Source organism: Chironomus tepperi, unplaced genomic scaffold (assembly GCF_022539635.2).
Source record: "Chironomus tepperi strain 1889 unplaced genomic scaffold, CSIRO-AGI_Ctep_v1 contig_85, whole genome shotgun sequence".
Classification (NCBI taxonomy): Eukaryota; Metazoa; Arthropoda; class Insecta; order Diptera; family Chironomidae; genus Chironomus; species Chironomus tepperi.
In genome coordinates, this window is record NW_027226207.1 from 10,287,177 (window position 1) to 10,313,819 (window position 26,643).

General features: G+C 34.6%; 1 protein-coding gene across 2 annotated transcripts in view; it reads right to left on the bottom strand.

Annotated features, from left to right (window-relative positions):
* Positions 1–401: 401 nt before the first annotated feature.
* LOC139086228 (neural cell adhesion molecule 1-A-like) overlaps positions 402–26,643 on the bottom strand; it is a 50,939-nt gene continuing 24,697 nt past the window's right edge. For both annotated transcript variants that reach the window (XM_070634614.1, XM_070634615.1), the window contains exons 3-11: positions 25,166–25,828; positions 21,890–22,041; positions 14,231–14,375; positions 13,346–13,482; positions 13,107–13,266; positions 10,899–11,346; positions 4,045–4,723; positions 3,121–3,366; positions 402–693 (exon numbers count right to left, since the gene is read on the bottom strand). In XM_070634614.1, the coding sequence (XP_070490715.1) occupies positions 613–693; positions 3,121–3,366; positions 4,045–4,723; positions 10,899–11,346; positions 13,107–13,266; positions 13,346–13,482; positions 14,231–14,375; positions 21,890–22,041; positions 25,166–25,828 (2,711 nt within the window). In that variant the 3' untranslated portion in view covers positions 402–612. The remainder of the gene's footprint in view (positions 694–3,120; positions 3,367–4,044; positions 4,724–10,898; positions 11,347–13,106; positions 13,267–13,345; positions 13,483–14,230; positions 14,376–21,889; positions 22,042–25,165; positions 25,829–26,643) is intronic.

Here is a 26,643-nt window from a genome sequence, read left to right on the forward strand (position 1 = left end):
TCTAATATAGCACGAGACTGCTTTTTAGGTACAGTAACATTGTTTCGGTCTCTTTGCTTGTTAACGACCATTGAGCCATCTTTATTATGCGTTTACATCAACCTACCTTAAAAATACATACAACACTCATTAAAGACTATAGCCATGCCTGGCATAGATTCTGCACTAGGCTAATTTAATTTCAAATATACAACATCTGCGTGACCTCATTGCAACGCTATTTTGTGACCTAAATTAGAATGATTCATATACACATCATGCGTCAATTTGACACAATGTGTCTTTCGGGTCAACATCCACAATTCATCACTGAAAATGAAAATCTGATACACAATTTATTTTGACAAATGATGAAGAAAAAAAAAATCAATTTTTTTCTGAAAAATGTTCATGAATTTTTTATTATTTTTCTTTAAAAGTATTTTTTTTTTTTTCGTATGTTTGTCTAACAACCTTAATGACTTCTTCTTGTTCATCTTCTGTCTACCGAAACAATCGATTCTGAATTTTCACGATGAGATTCAAGTTTCATCCATCCATCTCGCAGGCTCCTCCGTACATCATGTAGTTCTGTGAGCCATTTATCAATACATATTAAAATGTAAAAATATTTCAAAATGGTGTTTCGTGACTGCTCATTTGCTGACTATGTGTATAGGGTATTTCGGATATTGTAGACTTCAAAATCGATCGCTAGAAAATGTAAAGACACAGAAAAAATGGAAAAATTTTAATTTTTTGGCACTGAATAATTTTTTTATAAGGAATGGCACGAGGAAGTGGAATATGAAGTGTAATGTATTGAATAACTTTTTTTTATTACTAAAGCAAAATGTTCAAATGATACGTGAATAAAGTGTAAGGAATTGCATTGAGTGGAAAATTTGGATAGTCAAGTAATAAGAATTTTGGAAATTAAGGCGCAATTTCAATGGAAATACTGCACATTTCAATATATCCGAGCTGGGGAAAATTGCATTTTTTGCAGCAAAAATCCATCGTGACGGCCTCGTTACGGCAACTTCACGTCTTATCGTTGATTCGAAGGCGAAGTGATGCCCTGACAAACACAGTGTGCTGTTCAACCCCAACAACCAAAGAGACGCTTATAGGTACCGTAGTGGTCATTCTGTACCATGAAAGCTTGTTCTTTGCATGTTAAGTCAAGGTATTTGTAATTTATTAGTACATGAAATAAAAGCCAGTAACACAATGACTAAAGCTAGAAGTTATCAAGCCCAAGCACCTCACATCAAGGCCGTTGCCAGACCTCCTAATCCCCATCCACTTGAATTCACTTCTGCATCTCATAATGATCCATAAAATCCCTTCTATCGGCTAGAAAATTGATTTCAAAATTCCAAAAGACTCGTAGTCATCTTGAATCAATTGGCATAATGCTGAGCTCTTATTTCAATCAACCCGAACATCACAAACCGGTTAATCGATTCAAAATCCGGCACCAGATGGACATGACTCCAGCATGATGTCGGAAATAAATCTAATCTTGCACTAAGTCAGATTCGCAACCGCGAATACACAAATCAAGTTGGTGTGCCAAGAAACAGCGAAAAAGCACCCAAATCCGACTAAGCCTTACCTGGGATCGAACCCGAGTTGTTAAGGTCGGTTATCTGACGCTCTAACCAATTCGTCACTGCTGTCTTTTCGCTACCCCACTTAACCGATAAGAGCTATTCAGACAATAGACAGAATTCTTCTTACCCCAAACAAAAGGTCACAAAAAATTTTCCAGCACATCTTGACATTTAAAACAATTTATCCAAGGATCCTGCGTAGAGATAAATATTCATACAACAAAAAAACTTATCTCTAAAAAGCCTTCAGAAAAAAAGCACAAATCATCTTTCATATAATAGAAAATTCATATATAAATATTAAGTAGATAATCTTAAGGATTACTCAGAACCAATTTAGCTTATGATGGTATTATAGGATCAATGCATGATTCCGGAATGTATTTTTATGATTGAAATATTTTTGATCAACATATTGAAGATTTATTTGATTAAGTCGAAATGTCTATAGTGACTTTTTTTTCTAATTAATTTTTCGGGTCTATGGATATTTTGGTCTGATTTATTTGGACTAAGGAGCTTACAGACTGCGGAAATTATAAAATTTTGGATTAATTTAGTCATGAAATCTAATTTAGTTAAGGAATAGGAGGAAGAAGGTCAATTAGTGTTGTAGTTTATATCCACGATTGTCATGGATCTGATACTTTCATTATTCTCAACCTATATGCTGCCCGTAAGGTACAAAGCGTAGAAAAGGTAGAATATTAGGGTTTGCCAAAACTAGATGCACATAGATGCAGAGATGCAAAAAACTCAGCCTACAGCATGGATGCGCATCTTGAACAATAGAAACTGCTGGCCTGCTGAAGCCTGGGCATCTTGGTATCTTGGCAAACCCTACAAAATTTAGTGTGACTCCATGGCGTGGCCAAGGCGTGATGGTAAATTCGATGAAATCAGACCTAAGGTCAATTGCAAATCAAAACCTCCTGGACTATTACCTTCCTTAACTGTGGTTAAGATCAATAACGTGGACAAAAGCCAGTTTTTAACCAAAACGACGTTTTCCTTGACAAAGCCCCTTGGTAAGATACAACAGCATACTCTAAGAGCTTCTAAAGTTTGATCTTCAGTTTTAAGACAAGAAGTCTAGGTATTTCTTTGAAAGGCGAGACCTACGACAGGTCAGACCTGTGACAGACAAAAGAAATCTACCTGTCAATAGCTAACAGGTAACGACCAGTGACAGATGGACTGTTTCCATTGGCCTGTCAAAGATTGCAACTCTGATCTAAAAACTTACAAATCACTTCCCAATCAATTCTAATCTCCTAAAACTAGCACAATAAGCACCACATTCCCATATATTCCCAAACACTACAGCCATCTACAAGAATCAATGCTGTATTCAAATCACTAATCAAATAGACAAATCCAACCCACTACCACAACAGTATTTCCATTGAAAATTGCGCTAATAAAATAAAATAAAACAAAAAAAAATTCTTCATTCATTGAACAGCTAGCGGAAACAGTCAACGATGTGGAAACAGTAACAATAAATCTTTCGGATGCTTACCGGTTCATTAGAGTTGCAAACAGGATTAGTTGTGCTGGCAGATACGAATAATGATGGTGATGGAGGCGTTGGAAATCTATCTAATGTTGTATGCTGTTGTGCTGTATTTAAACCTGTTAATGGTGCTGTTTGATAGCTTGCAATCACCAGACCCGTTGTTTGTGTATTAATCGAATGATGTTGCTGTTGCTGTTGTAGATAATACTTTTGGTAATGTTGCTGTAATGGCGGCGATGCTAAATCAAACTATAGAATGAAATAAATACATGTAGAAATTTGGTGAATTGGAAGTAAAATCGAACGAGAAAGAAGCATAAATATGGAATAAAAATGTAAATGGAAAAAGATTCAGGCAAGCGAAAGAGAAGCAAAAAAAAAAATTAAATTTTCACATAAATTATTCGAATAAAATTGAATGTAAATTGCGCGTACAAAATTTGATTACAAGTTGAACAGTGAGGCAGGCATGGAATGGCAGATAGGCAAGCAAATAATAATAATAAGACATGAATTTGAGAGAATGAGGATAGTCAGCATATAATCATTAGTCAAATTGATACATGTTTCCCCATATCCATACAAGATGTTCAGCACAAGACAAATTTTCATGTCATAGACACAACATGAACTTCAGACAATTCCTATCCGAATGTGAGAAATAAAGGCAGTCTTGTGAGTAAACCTGAACAATAAGAAAAGAAGGAACGAAGCAGAACAACATCTATTGATGTTATAGATGAAAAATTGTCAAAGGAAGTTGTAAATCATAACGAATGGTAAAGGCATAAGTAAAGCAACAACATCTCAGTTTGTTATTCAGAGCTTGAAAATCGATTTTCAAATAATAAGACTAAGCCACACACATATATATTGATGTATTGTAGTCATGCAGCATGAAAAAAAGAAAAAAAGGCTGTAACTCACCTGCTGAGCACAAATGCCATTAGAATCGATTCGCTTAAAATTATTATTCATATGAGGACGACCCAATGTGGCGCCAGAATAAATAATCATGCCATTGGCAGTGTTGGGATTGTTGTAAGCTATTGCAGCCGAAGCAGCTGTTTGTGGCTGTAGTTGATGAAGGTGTGATTGTGGTGGTGGAAATGCTGTGGGAATTCGATAATGCATTGATCCATAAATCTGCTTTTGGTTCGCCTCTTGCCATTCTTCTAATGTCGTGTGTGGTATAATGTCTGGATTTTTATCGGAACTATCTGGCGACTCTTGATGCAAATAATGCTGATGTTGATCTAAATTCCCACAATTTTCATTATCATTTGCCGACGGAAGTGATGGAAGACTTGATGCTGTCATTGCTTTCGATTCCAACCGTCGTGATCCGCGCATTTTCGCTACAATTGTTATCAGCAATGCAATCACAATTATTCCTATCACACTGCCTGCAACCATCATTAATATTTCACGTTTTTGCATCAATGCTGTCGTCACGGACAGTGCCAAATCTGTATGCTTTTCCGGCATCTTTAATGTGTAGGCGGATATAACACATGGTGATGATCTTCCCTTTTTATTGATTGCCGTAAGTATAATATCATATTCTTGTCCAGGATTTAAGCCTTTTAAATCAAATATCGGCACTCTGTTTGGTTGTCCATATTGATGATGATGTTGGCGGTTACAGATGTGTTGTGTTGTTTGTATAGAAAAATTGGATATGGAAAAAAGAAAAGGAAGGAATAAATTGATACAACAGATTATATTTATAGTGAGAAGAGATAGAGAGTAGATTGATGAGATGGAAGAGTCGAGGTCACAATTAATGTGGTATAAAAATGGAGATAACAGAACTAGAGGAGGGAAGGAAATGAAGATGTAACGATTGAACTTTAAGGTTGAAGGGAAACAATCGATTCAATCAATTTTCCTACTTTTCAATATTCTTTTGGGTACTTAGTGTGGGAGGGATGTTGGAATTATGAAGGGATGGGGAGGTTCTCGTCGGGTTATTGCGTTTTATTATTAGTCAGGTTTAGAGGATTTAGAACAGTTGTGCGCAACCTTTAATTTTTGCGGCACACTTTAGTGGTTAGCCTCAACTGAAACTGCACACGGTATACGTCTCATGGCATACTCTTATGGCATTTCCAATCAACTTTTGGGGTACACTAGCGTGCCGCAGCACACATGCTGTCCACCACTGATTTAGAGTCATTCTTCCGCGTTCTGTCTTTGAGACTCGAGTTGATCTGAACCTCCTGGTTCCGACTATATTGTTTCAAATGGTAGGAACATGAGCTCATTACTTAACTTACTTCCTTGGCTGGGTCGCAAGGGGCCCATTGCCGCGTTTAAAGAACGTCTGAGTGAATTGCAAAAGGTAGTGACGCGTAATACAGGTGTACAACGCGCTTCAGCCTATCCTATCCAAGTACCTTCTTCCACCTCTCCATAGTGCATTCCTGGCTATGCCAATTCGCTGAAGCGGTGCGGTACTAAAGGAGTAGGTTAAGCTCATAAACCAGACTAATATGTTGACAGTTTAGAAGCATCACAAAATAAGCCGACTCATGCTAAAAATTGCAGCATTCTGGCTATAAATTCCCTAAACTCAAACCCAATCTATTCATTTTGTTATTGATTGAGCAATAACGTTGATTACATTTTTGAATTATTTTTATGAATTTAAATGATTATCATCGTGCGTTATTAATTTAATTAAGTTTCACACTTAATTTCCATACTTTTCGCGTATTTTATTGTTTAACGTACTTTTTGCTTTCAATTTGATGAATCCGTACGAAAATTACCACATTTTCATAAAGTTTCAATCCCCTCGCATAATTTCATAGTTTTAACCCTCTTGAAACTAACCGTGAAAGCGAGAAGACGCACTAAATTTTTGTAAGCAATTTTTGCTTTATTTAATGCTTTTTATTAATTATTTTATATGTTTTAATAGTGAAACGTTAGCTGATACGCCTTGAAATAAATCTATATTGAAATTAGCAGAATTTCGGTGTTTTTTGGTTGATTTTATTTCAGCGTTTCAAAGTTTCCGCGTCGTCATTTCTACTCGCGAACATTTTTCAAAAAATTTATTGGAAGCTTTGTTGATTGAGTTTTAGCTGCTGAAGTACTTCGTGGAGTGACTAAAGAGCAATTGAAAGATTTTAGCTGTCTGTTTTTTGGTAAGAAAATAGTTAAATTAACTAGTTTTCTATTTTTTTCTTTGGTGAGGTTAGAGCATTTGACTTTAAGCTAATTAATTGACGTGATTTCAAATAAACAGCGGTCGTAAAAACACAACATCATAGGATTAAACTCGTACTTTGCCGTCGTTGGCTGTAAATACTCAGCACTTCTCACCGGAAGCTTGCATTGTAGTGCACTGCATCCCTTAATCTTCGTTCCAGGTAATAATAAGCTGAATTCTAGACATCAAAATCGACCTCACTAATCCATTCTGGATTCAACTTTCCATCCTTAAAAACTTCCATCACAATAAAATTCCTTGAATATCCACTTCCAGAAATCACTCAAATCCAACAATCCTCTCAACTTCCTAAAAACTGACTTCAATTCCTCAAATGGAATAAATTGTATGGCTCAAATACCACCGATAACTATTCGCTCAAATACGAATTAGTTAACGCTTAATTGACCGCTGTTTATTTGAAAATCACGTCAATTAAGCGTTAACTAATTCGTATTTGAGCGAATAGTTATCGGTGGTATTTGAGCCATACAATTTATTCCATTTGAGGAATTGAAGTCAGTTTTTAGGAAGTGTGAGGATTTTGGAAATTTTACGGAAGTGGATATTCAAGGAATTTTATTGTGATGGAAGTTTTTAAGGATGGAAAGTTGAATCCAGAATGGATTAGTGAGGTCGATAAGAAACAATTTGATGTCTAGAATTCGAGCTTATTATCTACCTGGAACGAAGATTAAGCCGGAATTCAAGTGCAGTGCACTACAATGCAAGCTTCCGGTGAGAAGTGCTGAGTATTTACAGCCAACGACGGCAAAGTGTGAGTTTAATCCTATGATGTTGTGTTTTACGTGTAATCAAGTTTATCATGTTCAATGTGTTGGTTTAAGTAAAGAAGGAATTGCAGAGGAAGCAGTTCCGTGGTTATGTTTGGCATGTCGAGACAATGTTATGAATCCACAAGCTGTCACATACTATAAAGCATCAGGATATAAGAATTCAATGGCTACAAGAAGAAAACGATTTATGAGAGACACGACAATTGAAAGTATTGAGAATGAGTTTGATACGGATGGTGAATTCGATTCATGTGATTTGGACTCATTTGAGAGATCCAGTAAGAATGTGAAACAAAAAACTCTTTCAACATCCAGTAGTGAAATTGAACGACTTCAAGACTTAATGCAGGCAACTAATGAAAGTAAGCAGCTTATGAAACTTCTTGAGCAAGAAAGGAATGAAGCAAAATTGAGATTTGACTCAATGATGAATGAAATGCAGAATTTGCGTAAGGAATTTAATGTCAACAAATCAAGTCGATCGTTTAATTTAAGTACAGATCCAGCAGTTCCCAGTGATTCCTTCTCTATGAGCACATTTTATGCTGCAAACGTTAATTCGCCGGATAGTGAATCAACACGCTGGAAGTGCAATTCTGAGGATGTTAAAAATAATCGACAGCCACAAATATCAGTAAATAATTCTCAAGGAGATACGAGCACACTAGAAGTTCTGTCCAGATTTACTGAATGTCAGGAACGTATTCAAACTGAAAAGGAACTAGCAACGGTGCGTCGTGCAATGCCAAAAATTGCAGAGTTTGATGGAGACGTGATGAAATGGCTTGAATTCGAACAGGATGTCAACAGATATCGAGCAGTGTGTAAATATGATGATCCAACAATAAAGTTACATGTTCGTGGAGCACTTAAAGGAGATGCCTTTGATGCTGTGAAGGATGTTTTCGACATATTTACACTCAAGCAAGTTATGGATATTTTGAAAGAGTCATTTGGTAATCCAATGACAATGGTACGTCTTAAAGGCAATGACATTAAAAGTCTATTATTACCTGGAACTCTTTATCGAGAGGATGCTGTCAAGATTCGAGTTGTATTGCAGGGATATTTTGCAGCCTGCACATATGCAAAAACGGGATATTTGAATTCCAATGAATTGGCAGAAGTAATTTATGAGCAATTTAATTATGAAGATAAGGCTAGGTGTAAGGAGATGTACGTCAGAAATAATCCAGGAAAGCAAATTGTTATATGTCTCAACACTATTTATGATTATTTAACGGAGAGATTATTAATTTTGGATGAGAAACCTGAAGAATTAAAGGACAAAGGCAAGAAGGATGATAAGAAGACAAAAACATTGCAAGTTATGTCTAAGTAGTGAATCAATTTCAACTGGATTTTGGAATGATAAAGGATACAAATTTGAAGTTCGAGATCGTGAAATTGCTCCTTTTATGGGTTACGACATGCAGTTACTTAATGCAGTTAGCAAAAATTGTGAATTTTGCAATGAACCTGGTCATTATTCGGTAGAGTGCAGCCAGTATCAAGAGCTGTCAGAAGGACAACGATTGAGAGCAATTAATGATAAACGACTGTGCCGAAATTGTGTGATATCGAAGGATCACATGGCTAATGAGTGCAAACTTAAAGTAAGTTGCGGTATGAAGTTGGGTAAATTTGGAAGATGTTCTCAAAAACATCATGCATCGATACATTTTGCGTGTGACAGATCGAGTGGTGGCTATTTGAAGCGACGATCACATACGCGAGATAATTCAGACCACGCACAACAAGTTATGAATTCTGTAACGCGAAATGATAATGCACCAACACAAGTCAACAATGCAGCACCACAAAATAATCCGAGCCAACCGAATGTAGAAATGTCAAATCAACAACAACAAGTTACAAATGCACTTCAGAGAGCTAATGCACAGCTTCAGAACATTAATGAATTTTCGAGTGCAAGTTCATCTAGAGGTCCACCAGCAAGAGTTTATAATGTAATTCCAAACTCTGTGTCAACTGTTCAAATTAATCAAGTCGCCGATAAATTACCACGCACTGTTAAAATGTTTAAAAATAGATTTTTGGGATCTAATGGATTTGTTGTCGCATATGCTGTTGGAGATTCAGCTTCAGAAGTTACACTTGTTAGGAATGATTTGAGAGAAGCTTTAGGAATTGAAGGAACTCCTGAACTTCTAAGTGTAACATGGACAGACAAAACAATTAGAGAATATGTTGCAATTAAGTTTGATATGAAACTTCAAGGAATGTTGGAAAATTCTGAGCCAATAATTCTGAAAGGATGTTATGCAATTGATGAGTTTAATTTGCCAGCTAGATCATTGGACATGGATAAGATGAAGTCATTGTTCCCTTATTTGAAAGACGTGAACTTTGACAGCTATTTTAATGAAGAACCAGTCATGTTGATTGGCAGCCCTCATGCATACTGTATTGAGAGTATCAAAGGACTAATTGAAGGTGGTCCAGGAAAACCAGTAGCATTAGAAACCAAATTAGGTATAACAGTTTATGGTGGTGATTATATTGAGAATTCTTTATCATCAGAGATCAGAGGAACAACTGGAACCAGCAGTAGTACTTGTAGTCGAGCATTAGCAGTACATGTAGGTGTAACAAATAAGACATTATCTTATTCTAAGTCGAAAGATTCACTTGATGTTGAAGTAAGTGAATTATATAAGCAGAATATACCGCTAGTGGCGTTGAAACAATTAATTAAGACGACAAAGGCTCATCCATTCACAACAATCGCAAAACAAAATGCCAGACGGTCGTCTCCTCCACAAGTTCCAATATCCACAGCAGTAACAAGGAGTCGTATAGCTCCAGATCATTCAGTCATACGACGTCCCTCACATATTCGTTATCCAAAACCTCCCTCATCTATCAAGTTACCAATACATCGCAAGCAGAGACAGTTAGTCATAGGCAATAAGCGTGAAATTGATGGTTACATGAATAAAGATGTTCTGGATACCATGTCAGCAAACCAGTCCTCCTCCCCGGAGAATGTTATTGATTGAGCAATAACGTTGAATTCATTTTTGAATTATTTTCATGAATTTAAATGATTATCATCGTGCGTTATTAATTTAATTAAGTTTCACACTTAATTTCCATACTTTTCGCGTATTTTATTGTTTAACGTACTTTTTGCTTTCAATTTGATGAATCCGTACGAAAATTACCACATTTTCATAAAGTTTCAATCCCCTCGCATAATTTCATAGTTTTAACCCTCTTGAAACTAACCGTGAAAGCGAGAAGACGCACTAAATTTTTGTAAGCAATTTTTGCTTTATTTAATGCTTTTTATTAATTATTTTATATGTTTTAATAGTGAAACGTTAGCTGATACGCCTTGAAATAAATCTATATTGAAATTAGCAGAATTTCGGTGTTTTTTGGTTGATTTTATTTCAGCGTTTCAAAGTTTCCGCGTCGTCATTTCTACTCGCGAACACATTTGCAACTTTAATTTCAATCAATTCTAAACAGAAATTGGACACCAAAAAGGACAATCATGCATGAATCATCCGTCGCTTCACAAAATATCCGAATGCATATACCTCGAAAAATAATTTCATAATCTTTCCAAATCCCCAATTGAAAACTAACATACCTTCGGACAGACAAATAAAGAAAACAATAAACCAAACATGACAATGTATCTATCCATCTATCTATCTATCTATCTATCTATCTGCTGCTAGATAAAAAAGGATAGAATTTATTGATATTTATTCGCACGTATCGTTATTTACCTTGAGGATATTGAATTTGTGATATACTTTTCTCTCGCATAATACAGTTCAGCTACAAAGTCTTGCGGAAATCCACCATCATCGCCCTCAACACATACGACTTGAAATGAGTTCTGAGTTTGATTAACAACTGTACAATTACTCAGTGGTTCAGGTTTTCCTGCCGGCACAACTTGAAATACACATGGTTCGGTTTGCATACCAATTGAATTTATGCCCCAACACAATACCGTTCCCATATAATCATTTTCACTTTGCGGTTTAAAATCTAAAATGCTTTTAACATCGTCGCTTGTTTGAAGCTCGGTAAAATCAGCATACGATGAATTGAATTTCCACCTGAAATCATGTGCCATTGGATTTGATTCAACTTCACATTTAATGTTGGCAATTTCGCCTCGATCTACGCTGTATGTTTGTGGTAAACCTGGCCTACAAACGGGAGCATCTGAATGAAGACATGAAATAAATATTTGAGTAATACACAGGCAGAAGGGAAAAAAAATGGCAAGCAAAGATGGGAAAAAATTTCAACTCTCGTAACTGCCACTGCTGGTGCTGTATGGAAAATATAAAATAAAAATTCATTCATTCGATTCCGGAATGTTGAAAACTTTAATTTGTACAGACAGAACCAAAATTTAATGGGAAAAGACACAGAAAAAATTTTGTGGCAAAATATGGGTTTTCTGTGGTTTTTTCTCGTTCTGTCGTAAAAGAAAAACAAGGCATTGAGGAGGAGGGTAAAGGATGAATGACATTACAAGCTTTCCATACAGCCAGCCTTTTCGAGAAAATGATTAATTATCATTATGGAGATCCGAATATATTTGGTCATTCGATAGGGGGAATGTGAGCTTTGTTGGATTGTGATTTTATTAAAATTAGAGATGAATTGCTTAAGTATTCTGATCGGTCCTAAATCTGACATCATGCCATACTAGAGACACGCCATACGAGTGCTGGATTTAATTTGATCGGTTAAAAATCAGACCTTTGGTTAGCGTGAATTTTGTTTGATGACAGATTTGATTTAAGTCCGGCATCATGCCAGAGTCATGCCCGTCTGGTCCCGTATTTTGGATTTCGTTTAATCAATCAAAATTAGGCCATCGACGCTGATTTGACTTGGTGACAGATTCAGGTTTTAATTCGGCACCAATCCAGAGCCACGACGGCCTTGTTTTGAATTTTGGATCGAATATCCAAATTATGCGAATCTATGTCAATAATATTCTGTGTAATAATTGGAATTATGTGGGATTTGAACTCAAATAAGACTTGAATCCCAGTGGGAATCGAACTCACGTATGAGGACCGTAAGATAAAGAAGCTTAAAAGTTGACCGTCCATTCAACACTGCCACAGAGGACTTACTTACATTCTGGTAGAGTTGCCTACATACAGCTCAATATCCCAATTCCATTCTACTCCAGCAAACCCAAATCTATACTTAAAGCTACACCAAAACAACCAAATGTCATTATTAGCATACTCAATCCAAATACTCATCACCAATAACTGTCGACTGATAATCTAGTGCATCATAGTCCTAATAATAGACTTCTTTCAATTTCCTATAAACAGCACTAGCAACAACTACCAATTGAGGCCATAAATCTGTATAAACATCAAAACAATGTGTGAATTGACATTTGCTGCATATTTTTTGTTGTTGTTGTTGTTGCTTTTTTTTTTATCTCATTGACAACACATTGAATGTTCAAGTGCTGATCTGCTATTAAAAATAATAGCTATCGGCAGTATTATCTTGTCCTATGAAGAGTGTCAATATTGAAGCATTGTTATGGATTTTCATAGCTAAAAGCTGTTTTTGGTAGTCAGTTAGTGACATGAAAAAATTTTGTCAAATGCTGGATGTAAATTTACCTAAAAAAAAGTTTGTGATGCTTTAAGCTTAGGAACTTTAGTCAATATAGCTTCAAATAGCAGAAGATCTCAATTTATGAGTAAAGAATTTTAAAAATCCAGATGTGCTTGCTGTATGCTTAAGACTATCTTGATCTCTTCTTAAACTTCTTGAAAATTTCTACTTAACCTTTTTTGTGCTTCTTCTTAAATCTTAAAAGCTTTCTTTTTTTCTATTAAAATCACTAACAAGAAAACTTTTGCCATAGTTCACATTCCCCCTCTTTCTTTAACCCTAGCTGGAAACGAAAGAATTTCATTAAAAATTCAGTAACTTACAAAGAACATTCAACTGTACGGGTTGACTGTAACCATCACCCTCAGAATTACTTGCTATACAAACATATTCACCAAGTCTTATGCGTGATATATTTTGTAATACTAGTGACTGATTTCGAATGATGATTCCATCCTGTGGATTATTATGTAGATCATTTTCCTGTACAGAATTAAATATTTTTGTCATTATTTTTATTTTTTTAAATTTTTAATGATGAATTCTCAAGATTTATACTTACATTATGCTTCCATGCCACTCGATAAACGGGAGGATTTGCTTTAATATTACATTCGAAATATACATCCGCTCCTTCGCCAACTGTATTTCCCTCAACAACCGGATTTGTACCGAGTTCAAGTTTTATAAGCGGCGCATCTACACAAATTTAAGATGGTTAAGGGAAAGTTTATGTTTTTAATGGGGAGGTTGGATGTTAGGTGATGCTCAGAATTGAAATTTTAGAAATTTCAATATAGTTTGCATTTTGAAGGCATACGTCATGGAAAAGTCATGTATTGAGGATTTAAACTATTTGACTTTATGGATAGACAGGTTTCGGTAGGAATCAAGTGTCACATCGGCCTGGAACCATACATTTTTTTTTATGTCATTTGCCTTTAGGATCAAACCTGAATCAAAATTTAACTTCTTTAGCCATCAGGGACCTTCACGTCTTGTCATCAGCGCTGCAAGTAACAGAGACATCCTTAGGTTGTTTGGGTACCCCTGCTTCTACTAAATACGCCCTGGAATACTTAGCGACTACATTGTGCTCTTTGGAGATCCATCTGATCGACTCATATTGAAATGTTGCCACTACGGCGATGAAGCGACAGTATACTTAGAACCAAGTTGCTGCCACCTCGTCGCCATGTGGCAACATTCAATATGTGCAGATCGAACCACTTCTATACCGTGATGACATCACGACACCATGCAAGCATACTCATTGCTTGTTAGACATACAGCATCACATAACATCCAAACCATCCCCATAGTAATATATCATTAATATTCAACATATCCTATGAAAAAAATCTTCTTCTTTCTTCTAACCCAGAAAAAATTAATTATCTTCCTTCTACTGCTTCCATTCCCAAAACATCTTGTGTAAAATACTTACGATGTAAATTTAATTTTAAACCATCTTCAACACCCGAGTCGGGAATTTGAGGATTTTCAGCTCGACATGATAGAAATTTTCCTTGATCCTCGATATTTGGGATGAATGTTAGTACGGAACCAGTCGCATTTCCATCTTTCAGCATCTGTGTTGTGATTTGGGGATAGAGAAAATAGACTTTTTTGTTAATTCTTAATGTTTATATAAAGCTTAGACTTTTCTAGCTTCTGTTAATGTGTTTTGGAGTCTTTTTCGTGGATGAAGATGTGAATAATTGATGAGATTGTGGTTTTGGAATTGTGTTGTGCTTTATGAGGAAACTGGAGCTTTTTGATGTTAGGTTAAGATTGGAAGTAATGGATTTTGAGGTTAGATTTTTTAAATTTCCTGGCATTTTAGATCCGCAAGTCTTTAGTCGAATATTATAGTTGGTCCAAGGCTGCTGACCCTCTCTTTTTGTCTGCTGGAGTCGGTTTCTTAATCATTTCGAAATATCAAGCCAAAAATGATATGGATAGTTAGGGCTTGGAAGGACTATTCCAGGCTACTTTAGCCTACCCTATCCTAGGTACCCTTGGGCTGAAGGAAGAGTAGGGTGGGTGAGGTACAGTAAAATAGGCACATTACCTATCAGTGTAGAGTGGGGAAGGATTTCGGATAGGGTGGGGTAGAATATCCTGAGAAGGTCGAGAAACCGGCCTTAGGTCTGCAACTGTAGAATATAGTGGTGAGCAGCCTAAGAGCCGCGGCAGAATAGTGTGTCATATTAAAGGACAGCCAAAAATTAAACTTTCAGTCTTCAGTCGAGCCTTACTGTCGAGGATTGCCTCAAATATTAAAAGGTTGTCTACCACTGACATACAACAATCCTTCAAGGACACAAAACCCTTCAAAAATTCTCAAAAAAAACTTTTTCTCAAAAAATTTAATTTCAAACCTGACGAAATGATCCAAAAAAAGTAATAATAACTTAGACGTCACAACATTTCCACATTCATAATGAAACTTTAAAGACAATTTAGGAATACACAAAAAAAGGAACTTTTCGTTAAAATTCTTCTTATCAGTCTAACAAGAAACATCTTGTGTAGACATAATTTCACGTTTTTTCTTCTTAATCTTATTTTAAAATGTGGGATGAATTTTCAATTTATTGCGGCTTACTCATTCATAATGAATAATTTTTTTTTGTGTAATTTTTATTCAAGAATTTTTTGACAAGTTAAAGCTATAAAATTTGAATATTTCTTGGAAATTTTAAAGTATGGTGTATTAATTGAAAATTATTTTATTGTAGATAATTTTGAGAGATTTAAGAATGTTTTTTTTGAAGTAGGTAGACGTGAAATTGAAGGTTGAATATAGGTGGAACATCTGTTGCGTTGGATTATTCAGTTGTTCTTTGTATTTGATCGATTTTATAGAATTTTTGATGATTTTTACTGCCCTAACAGCGCTATGCAATCTATTAGATTCCTCAACATCAAAATGAGTCGTAATCAGCTGTCATTTAGGCATTGAAACACCCTCTCGTCTCATAGATTGGAATGTACTAATTACGGCAGAGAGATAATAGTATATTTAATGCCAATGAACACCCGAGTGGACAAATATACGTTAGAACTAGTCATCGACTGGACATTAACTAAAACCAGTCACATCGATGACTACCTTCTGTCAATTATCAATACCAAATGACCGTTTTATCCATTTAAACTCTATAAAAACAATATTTGACTAGATGTCGATTGAATGACTTAACCACAATTTTTAACTTAACTCTTAAATATAAAGGAATGTAGAAAATGTAGAGTAAATGCAGCCTATTAATGCAATACGTCCAATTCTATCATTGGCCTGTCCCAATTTCAAATCACGATTGGATTACTCTTCGATTAATCGATCATTTTGTTAAAGTTTTTCAATCCAAAAATTCTGGAACACTATTCAAAAAATTTTGGATACTCTCCTGACAAGCCATTTTGTCGGACGGAAACAAACTGATCTTAATAGGCAAAGAGACCGCTTTTAGGTACCATAGTGGCATACTCTTTGCCTGTTAGGGGTCACTACAGTATTAAGGGTTGAAATCCATCAACTTCAACATCATCCCTTAACAGGTGAAGAGGATGCTATTGAAAGCTTGCTCATCTTAATTATCCTTGATGAGCATGCTCGAGGGCGTTGATCTCAACTTCCTCTGCTTCTGAGAGAACGCTCTTTGCCTATTAGGGTTCTTTTAACTTAAAGCTCCAAAAATTCAACAATTTTCTCCAAAAATATGAACCATAAAATTAAATTCTAACCCATCCCATCCTCAATCCTCCCAAAAGAGCTTTAATGAACTCCCTCAAAAAAATATTCACATAATTATACTTACAATAATAGAAACAACACAAATTCAAAATTTTATACTAATATTCGCAAAAAAAAAAAATATTTTATATACCCTCATAAATAAATTTAAATTCTTGCTGTTGCTACACAAACATGATTCAAAATTCAGACGCTATTTTGTCGCTAGAACCTCTCTCAATTAAGCAAACTAAATAATTGCTTTATTTTATGCACGAGTAAATATTAGTCACGTACAATACTATTGCTACATACACAGACTCAGATTCATTTCCATTCCGTAAAATTTTGTGTTACTCCCTCAATTATTTGACTTTCATTTTCAAATTTTCTGTGTCTTTTTTTATATTCTGTGAACATTTCGAACGATTATGTACGACACTGGCATTAACGGGTTTGGGAATTTTAGCAGCGACTGAGTCACCTGAGCTGAATATGTCAATTGCGAGAATGAGAATAAAAAAAAAAGCTTATTTTGACTGCAAAAGCTTAATATTGTTATAGCACATATTTGCATAATGATTATATTTATTGTACCTATGAGACTGACATTAGGACAGTTGTGAACGATACACATGCTTGCATATGTGAGACAATTATAGGAAAATGCATCCATTTGCATCAAATTTTGCAGATTTCTTTATTTTATTTTGGATACCTTTGTAGGTCATGTCATGATTTAAAGCGGAGAATTTAGATGCAACGAAGTTGGGTAAGAGAGATTGCAGATATGGAATGTGATGTGAAATTTAGATTTTTTTGAATTAGAATTTTAGATTTTATTCTGAAAGAAGTTGTGTATAAGTGATGTTTAACATGATTTTCAGACATTAAAATTGGTTTGACAATCCTTAATAAGGGTAATAATTGAATTGCCATTGGAAGTTGAATGTGTTGTGTTTTAGGTTACTTGAGTTAATTTTTCCATTTCAGACTAGAGTTCAGGACTCAATCCTGGGTTTATAACTTAAACTCAGTCTTTCACATTCTTGAATATGTCCATATCTCCAATAAAAATCGATAGAGCATCCTCGAAAGAAACAATACAGCGTACAACGTGTTTTGACGTAAAAATGGATCATCATCAGCCATTACGATGCCGTCAGGACGACTTAACGTCTTGGTGTCAATACTGGGGCTTTCTCTAGTGATACAAGTGAAAAGAGCATTTAAGCTTCCTTTAAACCTCTTTAATTTACACAAAATGGAAGTGTCTGCCTTCATTTAGCATCCATATGGCTGTAAATCGAACTTTACTTGGAACCGTCTCCATTTGGTGTTTTATTGAAAGAGGTTTAGTGAAGTCTTAAAGCTTAGGGTAGCCAGAGGATTTTCGCAAAATATCGGGACACTTTTGGAAAAAATCGGGATATTTTGAGGCTTTGTCGGGACACAGCAGCAAGATAGAAAATTACAGCAGCGTCCCGGCAAAAATACAGCAAATGGCCGCCCTATAAAAGCTCCTTGTTCGAGTCTTCTTCACTTGTGTCGCTGAAGCTCAGGTTTGCGGTGTCTTTATAAACACATTGCACTTCTCAAGATACAGCATCTGATTAGCATAATAGATTTCACACAATTTGAAATTTATATCTTCAAACTATCTTAATATACATAATATGTAGCATGTGTATATCAGTAACAATTGACATCATTCATGAACGTCTTCAAAATTTAGAGCTGCATTGTTAAGAAAATGTCAAGTTTTATTCATTTTGATTCTAATTTTCATATCAAGCTTAACATTTCAATGCTCTTAATTCCGTTGTTAAGTTATTCTGTCAATATTTATTTAAATAACAAGTTTGATATCTTATTATTTTTACCTCGTTTTTCTTAACTTGCTTTCTTGTCTGTTTGTTTGTCTGTCGAGGTCAAATCTTGCGATCGATTTTTCGACCACTTCTACAGCTCCAATCGAGCTGAAATTTTTCATGCATGTATATTCTCGATGACAATGCAATATTTATGCATTTGTGAATCACAATATTGCTTAGTTATGCTATAATTAATTAATTTAAAAACAAGCTTACGTATTACGTACGTAATTTTTACGTAGTCCTTGAAAATTTTATTTTTCAAAAATTCCATGCCGGTCATGAGTTCAAGTCTCAAACTTTTCAACTTTTTTGTCGTACTTTTTCAATTCTTTTACATACTTTTTGATAATTTATGATGTTTAAAAATATAATTTTCCATTTTCACATTTTTCTAAGCTGTTTTCCAATGTTTTCTTGGAGTTTAATATTTTTCATCACGCATTTTCACATAAAATTTTACGTTTTTGTCCTCATGATGGAAAGTATCGAAAAAACTATTCCTTTATTTTTAGAAATCAAATTTAAATAAAAGCTAATATATACATTTCTTGATAATAATATTAATTATAATAATAATATCAAATCAATACATTTTATTAATATTAGAATTTAACCACTAGCTTGGCGAAGCTTGGCCTATCGGTCTAGCTTAGTTCTAGCGAAGCTTGGCCTATCGGTCTAGCTCAGTTCTTCAAACTTATGCCAAGCGAAGCTTGGCCTATCGGTCTAGCTTAGTTCTTCAAACTTATGCCAAGCGAAGCTTGGCCTATCGGTCTAGCTTAGTTCTTCAAACTTATGCCAAGCGAAGCTTGGCCTATCGGTCTAGCTCAGTTCTTCAAACTTATGCCAAGCGAAGCTTGGCCTATCGGTCTAGCTTAGTTCTTCAAACTTATGCCAAGCGAAGCTTGGCCTATCGGTCTAGCTCAGTTCTTCAAACTTATGCCAAGCGAAGCTTGGCCTATCGGTCTAGCTTAGTTCTTCAAACTTATGCCAAGCGAAGCTTGGCCTATCGGTCTAGCTTAGTTCTTCAAACTTATGCCAAGCGAAGCTTGGCCTATCGGTCTAGCTCAGTTCTTCAAACTTATGCCAAGCGAAGCTTGGCCTATCGGTCTAGCTCAGTTCTTCAAACTTATGCCAAGCGAAGCTTGGCCTATCGGTCTAGCTTAGTTCTTCAAACTTATGCCAAGCGAAGCTTGGCCTATCGGTCTAGCTTAGTCCTTCAAACTTATGCCAAGCGATTTTGGCCTATCGGTCTAGCTTAGTCCTTCAAACTTATGCCAAGCGAAGCTTGGCCTATCGGTCTAGCTCAGTTCTTCAAACTTATGCTTAACCTTACTAAAATATAAAAATATTAAAATAAATAATCATTTGACTAAAAAGTTGAAAATAAAATACTTTATAAAAAAACTTTTAAAAAAACCTCGTTTTCGCGTAGTCTTTAAAAAGCAAAAAATAAATTTTATTTTGTGCTGTAGAGAAATTGGTTTGAAAGTTGAGAATGAATTACAAACTTCACCTTGACCTTATCGTATAGTTCTACAACTTAAAACGAGGGCGCTTGTTAACAGAAATTCATCAAAGCTTTGCGCCCTCGTTTTAAGTTGTAGAACTATACGATAAGGAAAAGGTGCAAGTTTGTAATTCATGTGTCGTCTCAACTTTCAAACCAATTTCTCTACAGCACAAAATAAAATTTATTTTTTGCTTTTTATTCTGCGAAAAACGAGGTTTTTTTAAAAACATTTTGATGTATTTTTAAGTAAATCCACATACTCAACTACCTAATTATGATAAATCAATTTAAAGAAACTATTAACATCAAAGATATATCCATTTTGAAGTATCATGTACACAATATCGTTATTAATATCATAAGATAACAGCAAATAAACAACACAATTGGTGTACATGAACATTTTCTGTGACACAATAACATGAACAAGATGCTTGAATTGAGTTAAGTGAATGAATTGCATCATATTGTCAATGATTTGTTGTTGCTTTTAAGTCTTGATGAGTTTAATTTTGATTATTAAGGATGATAAGATTGTTGACTCAATAAACTGACATTTTGTATGGATATTCCTTGAAAATCCTTTGAATAGATCAATTAATTAATAAACTTATTAGTCTATACCTTGAGAATGGACATCGATGTTTAGTCAATGACTTTATTTTAATGATAAATTATATGGATTTAATAAGAAAATATTTTGAGGCTGTTATTGAGACTTATTCGATATTCATGAAGGTATGATGATGATTTTCATGAAATTTTGGAGCCATATGACTAGGATTTCACGAATACAGTCTTGATCAGGAAGTTTCAGGCTTGATAGATTTAATATTATTCAATTAGGCATCATCCCACATTCCAGCGACTCTAATTACAGAATGCAAATAAAATTATCTTTAAAAATACCCAACAAACTAAGAATCATGTCCATAGAAACTTCCAACATCCAATTACATCCACTTTTTAGCACAAAAAATAGTAAAAAATTACACATTCAACCCCTCACATTCAAATTAAATCCACTAAATGCTACACAATTTCACTTCATGAAAATTTAATAATTTTTTTTTCTGTTATGAAATTTCAATGCACACAGTAGCATCGCCGTTGAGAGTTAGTGCCATAAAAATTAGCACATAAACATAATTAAAATGTGAAATAATTTAATATTTTTTTTGGGTTTTTTAGTTTCATTCAATGTTTAATTGAGAATACATATTGTGTGCATTTGTGTATTGTGGACATGAAAATTTTAGATTGTTTTTTTATGGTGGATGGAGGGAGATGGAGATTGATATTTGAGGGGGTTGGGGATTGGTGAAAACTAGGAGTCGATTTAATGATGATGGAGAATTTGGATAGACTAGATTTATGGGTATCGCGAGAACTAGTCATCAACTGCACATTTACTTGCCATCAACCAGTTATACCGTAATTTTGTCCAATTTGTCTGAACCAGGAAATCTTAAAAATAAAGTAAATATTATAAAAGGCTTTTCAATCTCGGGATTGAATTGTATGTGATTCCAGGATCAAACCCGGACTTCCTTATACTTTGATCCTGGGATTCTAAACCCTTGGACCGATTTCTCTAGTTGTGGTATGGTTCGGCAAGGTATAGGTACACCACTGGTATGGTACAGGTATTCTACATTTCAATACTTGATGTACCACTGTACCGTTCCAATGGTGTACCAATATTGTACCGTACCACTACCAGAAAAATTAGTCCTGCTATTTAAGGACCATATACTCAAATTTGCTCGCTATAATCACTATTAACTAAGACTTTTGCCTTTGTCTAACTTGTCATGCTTCATTACTTGCCACCAGAAACTTTTGACATACATAGACATTTGTCGCATTTCTTTGCTATATTACTGTCGTAAATTGACCTATATAATCACAATTCCTGACAAAAAAGACTCCAACCCACATGACTACAAAAAAATTATTCATTTGATAAATTACCATTTCGCTTGTATTTGTTAGCAGCGTTGAGCCTAGCCACCAGCTTATTTTCGGCACTGGACGTGACCCTCTCACCTCACATTTCAAATCGTATTTTTGTTTTGTTGACATGAATTTTAAATCCTTCATAATTTTAACCGATAAAGGCCTCACTGTGAACGAGAATGAATAAAAAAGGAAAAGGAATTAAATCATGCTGGAATGTTGATGAATTAAACAATTTTGCATGCTGAAAAAAAAATCATCGTACATTCGTACAATTTCGAAAAATGCACAGGAAATTCCATTTGCAGGATGGAAGGAAAGAGAATGGAATTTAATTAGAACACATGTTGTCAGCAGAACAGAAGTGGAAATTCAATATTTATTCTCTCATTTTTACTTTTTGTACGCTTTAAAAAGCTTAGGTCGCTGAATTATTCACATCTACTGACATTTGAAAGAAGCATTCTTTTTGTGTGTGTGTGCTGGTTTTTGTGCTTCTTTTTAATACTCAACATTTGAATCATTTCTCTTTGTTACAAAGCATTCAAATGAGGGATTTCCTTTTGTACCTTTTTAAAGCATTTTTTGTTGTTATTTAAGGTAATTTTAAAGTCTTTAAAGTATTTCAATTTAAAATGAATTTTTTTAGCAATATAGGTGAAATTCGCTCAAGTCTGTTCGATTCAAACCAAATCAACTTGATTTGAATGAAGTCAACTTGACCCAAATTAATTCAACTTGACTCAATTAAAATCAATTCTATTCAAATCAGGTTCATTTTACTCAAACTAAGTCGATTCGACTCAAGTCAAGTCAACTTGATTCAAACCAACTCAACTTAACTCAAACCAAGTCTGTTCAACTCAATTCAGATCAACTTGATTCAAAACTAAGTCAACTTGATTCAAAACTAAGTCAACTTTATTCAAAACCAAATCAACTTGATTCAAAACCAAGTCGACTTGATTCAAACCAAATCTGTTTAACTCAAACCAAATCAACTTGATTCAAATCAAGTCTGTTCAACTTGATTCAAATCAAGTCTGTTCAACTTGATTCAAATCAAGTCTGTTCAACTTGATTCAAAATCAAGTCTGTTCAACTTGATTCAAAATCAATTAAACTTGATTCAAAACCAGATCAACTCGATATAAAAAATCAAATCAACTTGACTCAAAATAAATAAAGTCAACTTGACTCAAATCAATTTAATTCAAAACCAAGTCAATTTAATTCAAAACAAAATCAACTTGATTCAACCAAGTCAACTTGAATCAAACCTAGTTGACTTGACTCAAACCACGTCAGCATGATTCTCAATCCTAACTCAATTCAAGTCGACTTGGTTCTCAATCTTGACTAAACTTAAATCAAATTGACTTCAAGACAATTCTACTAAGATTATCTCATTATTTTTTAAACATTCATGCCAACTCAAGTTGACTCAGTTTAATTTGTATTAATTCAAGTAGAACCTTCTCAATTATAAAACTCGTGTATCCAACAACAAAAAAAAGAATCGATTGAAGAATTTCAATGACCTTTCCAAGAAATCAGGCCTATCCCACTCATGTTCCTTTATAATAAAGCAATCCCTTTGTAAAATAAATATATATATTGTTATAAAACAAATGGACTAGAAACAAATTTCATAAGGCACAAAATCTTGTGAAATCGAAAAGCCATAAATTTTATCCGTAATGCCTACACTTAAATTTACGATTTTCATCGAATCTATACCTCCTTAACAAATTTTACAAAAAATTCAAAAATTCGATAAGATTTATGAAAATAGAAATTCATTGTCGATGCCAACACATCCGCTTTAAATTTTCATTAAAAATTTTGTTTCCTTTTTCAACAATCCGAAAAGCGTGCGTAGCCTTCAGTCAAGAGCAAAACGAGCTTTTTCAATTTTTTATAGGATTTCCTTAAAGGAATTGTTTGCTTTTTTACTCTACCGATTTTCCATCCAATCAATTTTTCTTGGAAAACTTAAAACGTCGAGCGTAAAAAATCATTAAAAGGCTTTTTTTTTTAGGGAATTTTAATTTCCTAAACTTTTCAAATTAATAACTTCTCAAACGGATGTTGAGCAACATCGTTGTTTGAATATTAAAATTAATAAATATATTTATTGATAGGACAATCGATCTTGGGATGAATTTTGATAGATTTTATTAGAGTTTAAATAGCTTTGGGTGTGTTTATAGTTTGCTTTTGTTGACAGTAGATTTATTATAATCCTTGTTACTTATAGTACTGAATTGTTTGATGACGAAAACTAGGGAGAAGATGGCATTTAATTACCACTTCATTTGTTCATCATATTGGACATAATTGATACTGAAAACAGTAAAATTCATCCAAGAATCATGTTAGTACTCAAATTGAGTATTAATCTATTACCATATAAGGGTTTCAAAAGGCACAAAGCATGGCAAAAATGGAAAATACAATCCTGAGACAGGCATGATCAACTGTGTGCTAGATTCCATAAAATCTAATTTCGCTACATTCAATAAAATCCAGCTCTGTGTTAGATTCAGTAAAAACCCAAATCTATGTCAAATTCGATAAAATCAAATTTTATGCTGGATTCAGTAAAATCCAACACTATGCTAGATTTAGTAAAATCCAGATCTATGCCAGATTCAACAAAATCCAGCTTTAAGCCAGATTTAGTGAAATCCAGTTCTCAACCAGACTCCGTAAAGTCAGCTTCACACCATCTTCGGTAAAAGCTCAGCTCTGGCTGACACAACCAAATTCAGTAAAATCCAACTCATTGGTAAATTCATTAAAAATCCAGACGCAATTGAGTCAGATTCAATGAAATCTAGTTCCACGCCAGATTCAGTAAAATACAACTCAGTGCCAGATTCACTAAGACCCAGCTCTTTGCTAGATTAAGTTAGACCCAGTTCTTTGTCAGATTCAACTAAATCCAGATTTATGCCAGATTTAGTAAAATCCAACTCTAAATCAGATTCCGTCAAATCTGGGACCATGGAAAGTTCAGTCAAATTTAGATCTATGCCAGATTCATAAATCCAGCTCTTTACTGGATCAAGTAAAATCCAGCTGGAATAGAGCCAGATTCAGTCAAATTCAACTCTATACCAGATTCAATAAAGTCCTGCAATACTAAAGCCCTGTGACAGATTCAGTAAATAAAAGTTTCAGTCCAGATTCAATAAAATCTAGTTTCTCGTTAGAATCACTCAGTGCATCTTTCGAAGATAAATATACACAAAATACAGTAAATAAATCTCAAAAGAATATACTCACAGTTTAAATCTATCATGACAGACGAAGTTATTGGATCGGTTAAATTATTGTTTGACGATTGGCATGTATAACTACTAAGCAAATTTTTCCTATCGAGATTCTTTAAATACAGAACATTTCTAACTTTTTTGTCAGACAGTCTCGTTATATCAACAGTATCAAGTAATTGATTATTGTGCCACCATGTTAATTTTGGCTGTGGACGTCCACCTTGACTGATGCACGTGAGATTTATTGATGAGCCTTCATTATACGGCCCGAGTATATAATGTGAAATGTGCCGATTAAGCTCATTAAGTATGAGAATATTATCAGGTGGCACAATTACGTAAAGTTGAACTTTTGTATTTTTTGTTGGACTCCGATGAAAATCGACACGACAACGATAAGTACCTTCATCATCTGCTGTTAGATTGGCAATCGCAAACGTTGCTGGATTAAGTGTTGATGTATTAAAATAATATTTTCCATCGGAATTTATTCCATGATGACTACCGCCATCGATGGCATTTGAATCACGTGCATCATAGCTATAAATTGGTGTAGTCTTTCCCTCCTTGTACCATATTACTAATGCGATTCTATCGTCACGAATGTCAGATGTAAGATTACAGGATAAATGTCCATATTTTCCTATGACAGCCTCGACTTTTCGTACAACAGCTGAAATGATAGAAATATGAAAGTTTTTAGATACTTTTTTTTATGGTGGAATTTGATTTTTTTTTTTTGCTCGTGATTTGCGTCATTGAATTAAAATGATTCTAAAGCTTCTTATGTCATTCATTCACTCATTCATTTAGGATGGTTTTTGGTTTAGGTGGATTTTGATGGAGATAGACTGTTGGAGCTAATTTAGTATGATTGGTATTTGGGAGAGTTTGTTGTCGACTTTTCTATACAAAGACTGAGTCGATTTCAAGCTCTGGTATTTGGTGAGTCTTTCGGACGTCGTACCAAATAAGGAACAACCTTTACTGATTTATAATGACTCAATTAGGACTCAAACATGCAACAATAAGGATACTGAAGCTGCAAACTGGAACAAATTGAAGTATTAGGTTTCGGAAGACAGTCACAGTGTGAGGAGTGCCTATTCATGTCTTTGCATGGTTATGCTGTTAATACGTCGTCGAAATAATGACCTGATGGATATTTTTTGTTAATTTTAATAGCGTTCAACCCTCAAAATTTGCTGTGAATCTATAAATCGAATCTAAGGCTGGTTTCTTACACTAACTGGGATACCCTACCCTAATTGGGTAGCCCGCGCTATCCTGAGAGTGGTAACCCTTCTTTCAGCCTACCAGACTACAGAATATGTTAATCCTTACCTCACCCTATCTCAACTGACCTAGGTTACCCTATCCTTTCGTATTTTAGATACCCTAGGGCTGGAGTAGACGGAGTTACTCTAAGATAGCCAAAATAGATCAGGAAACTGGACCCTGGATCTAAAAAATCCTAACTAAACTCAA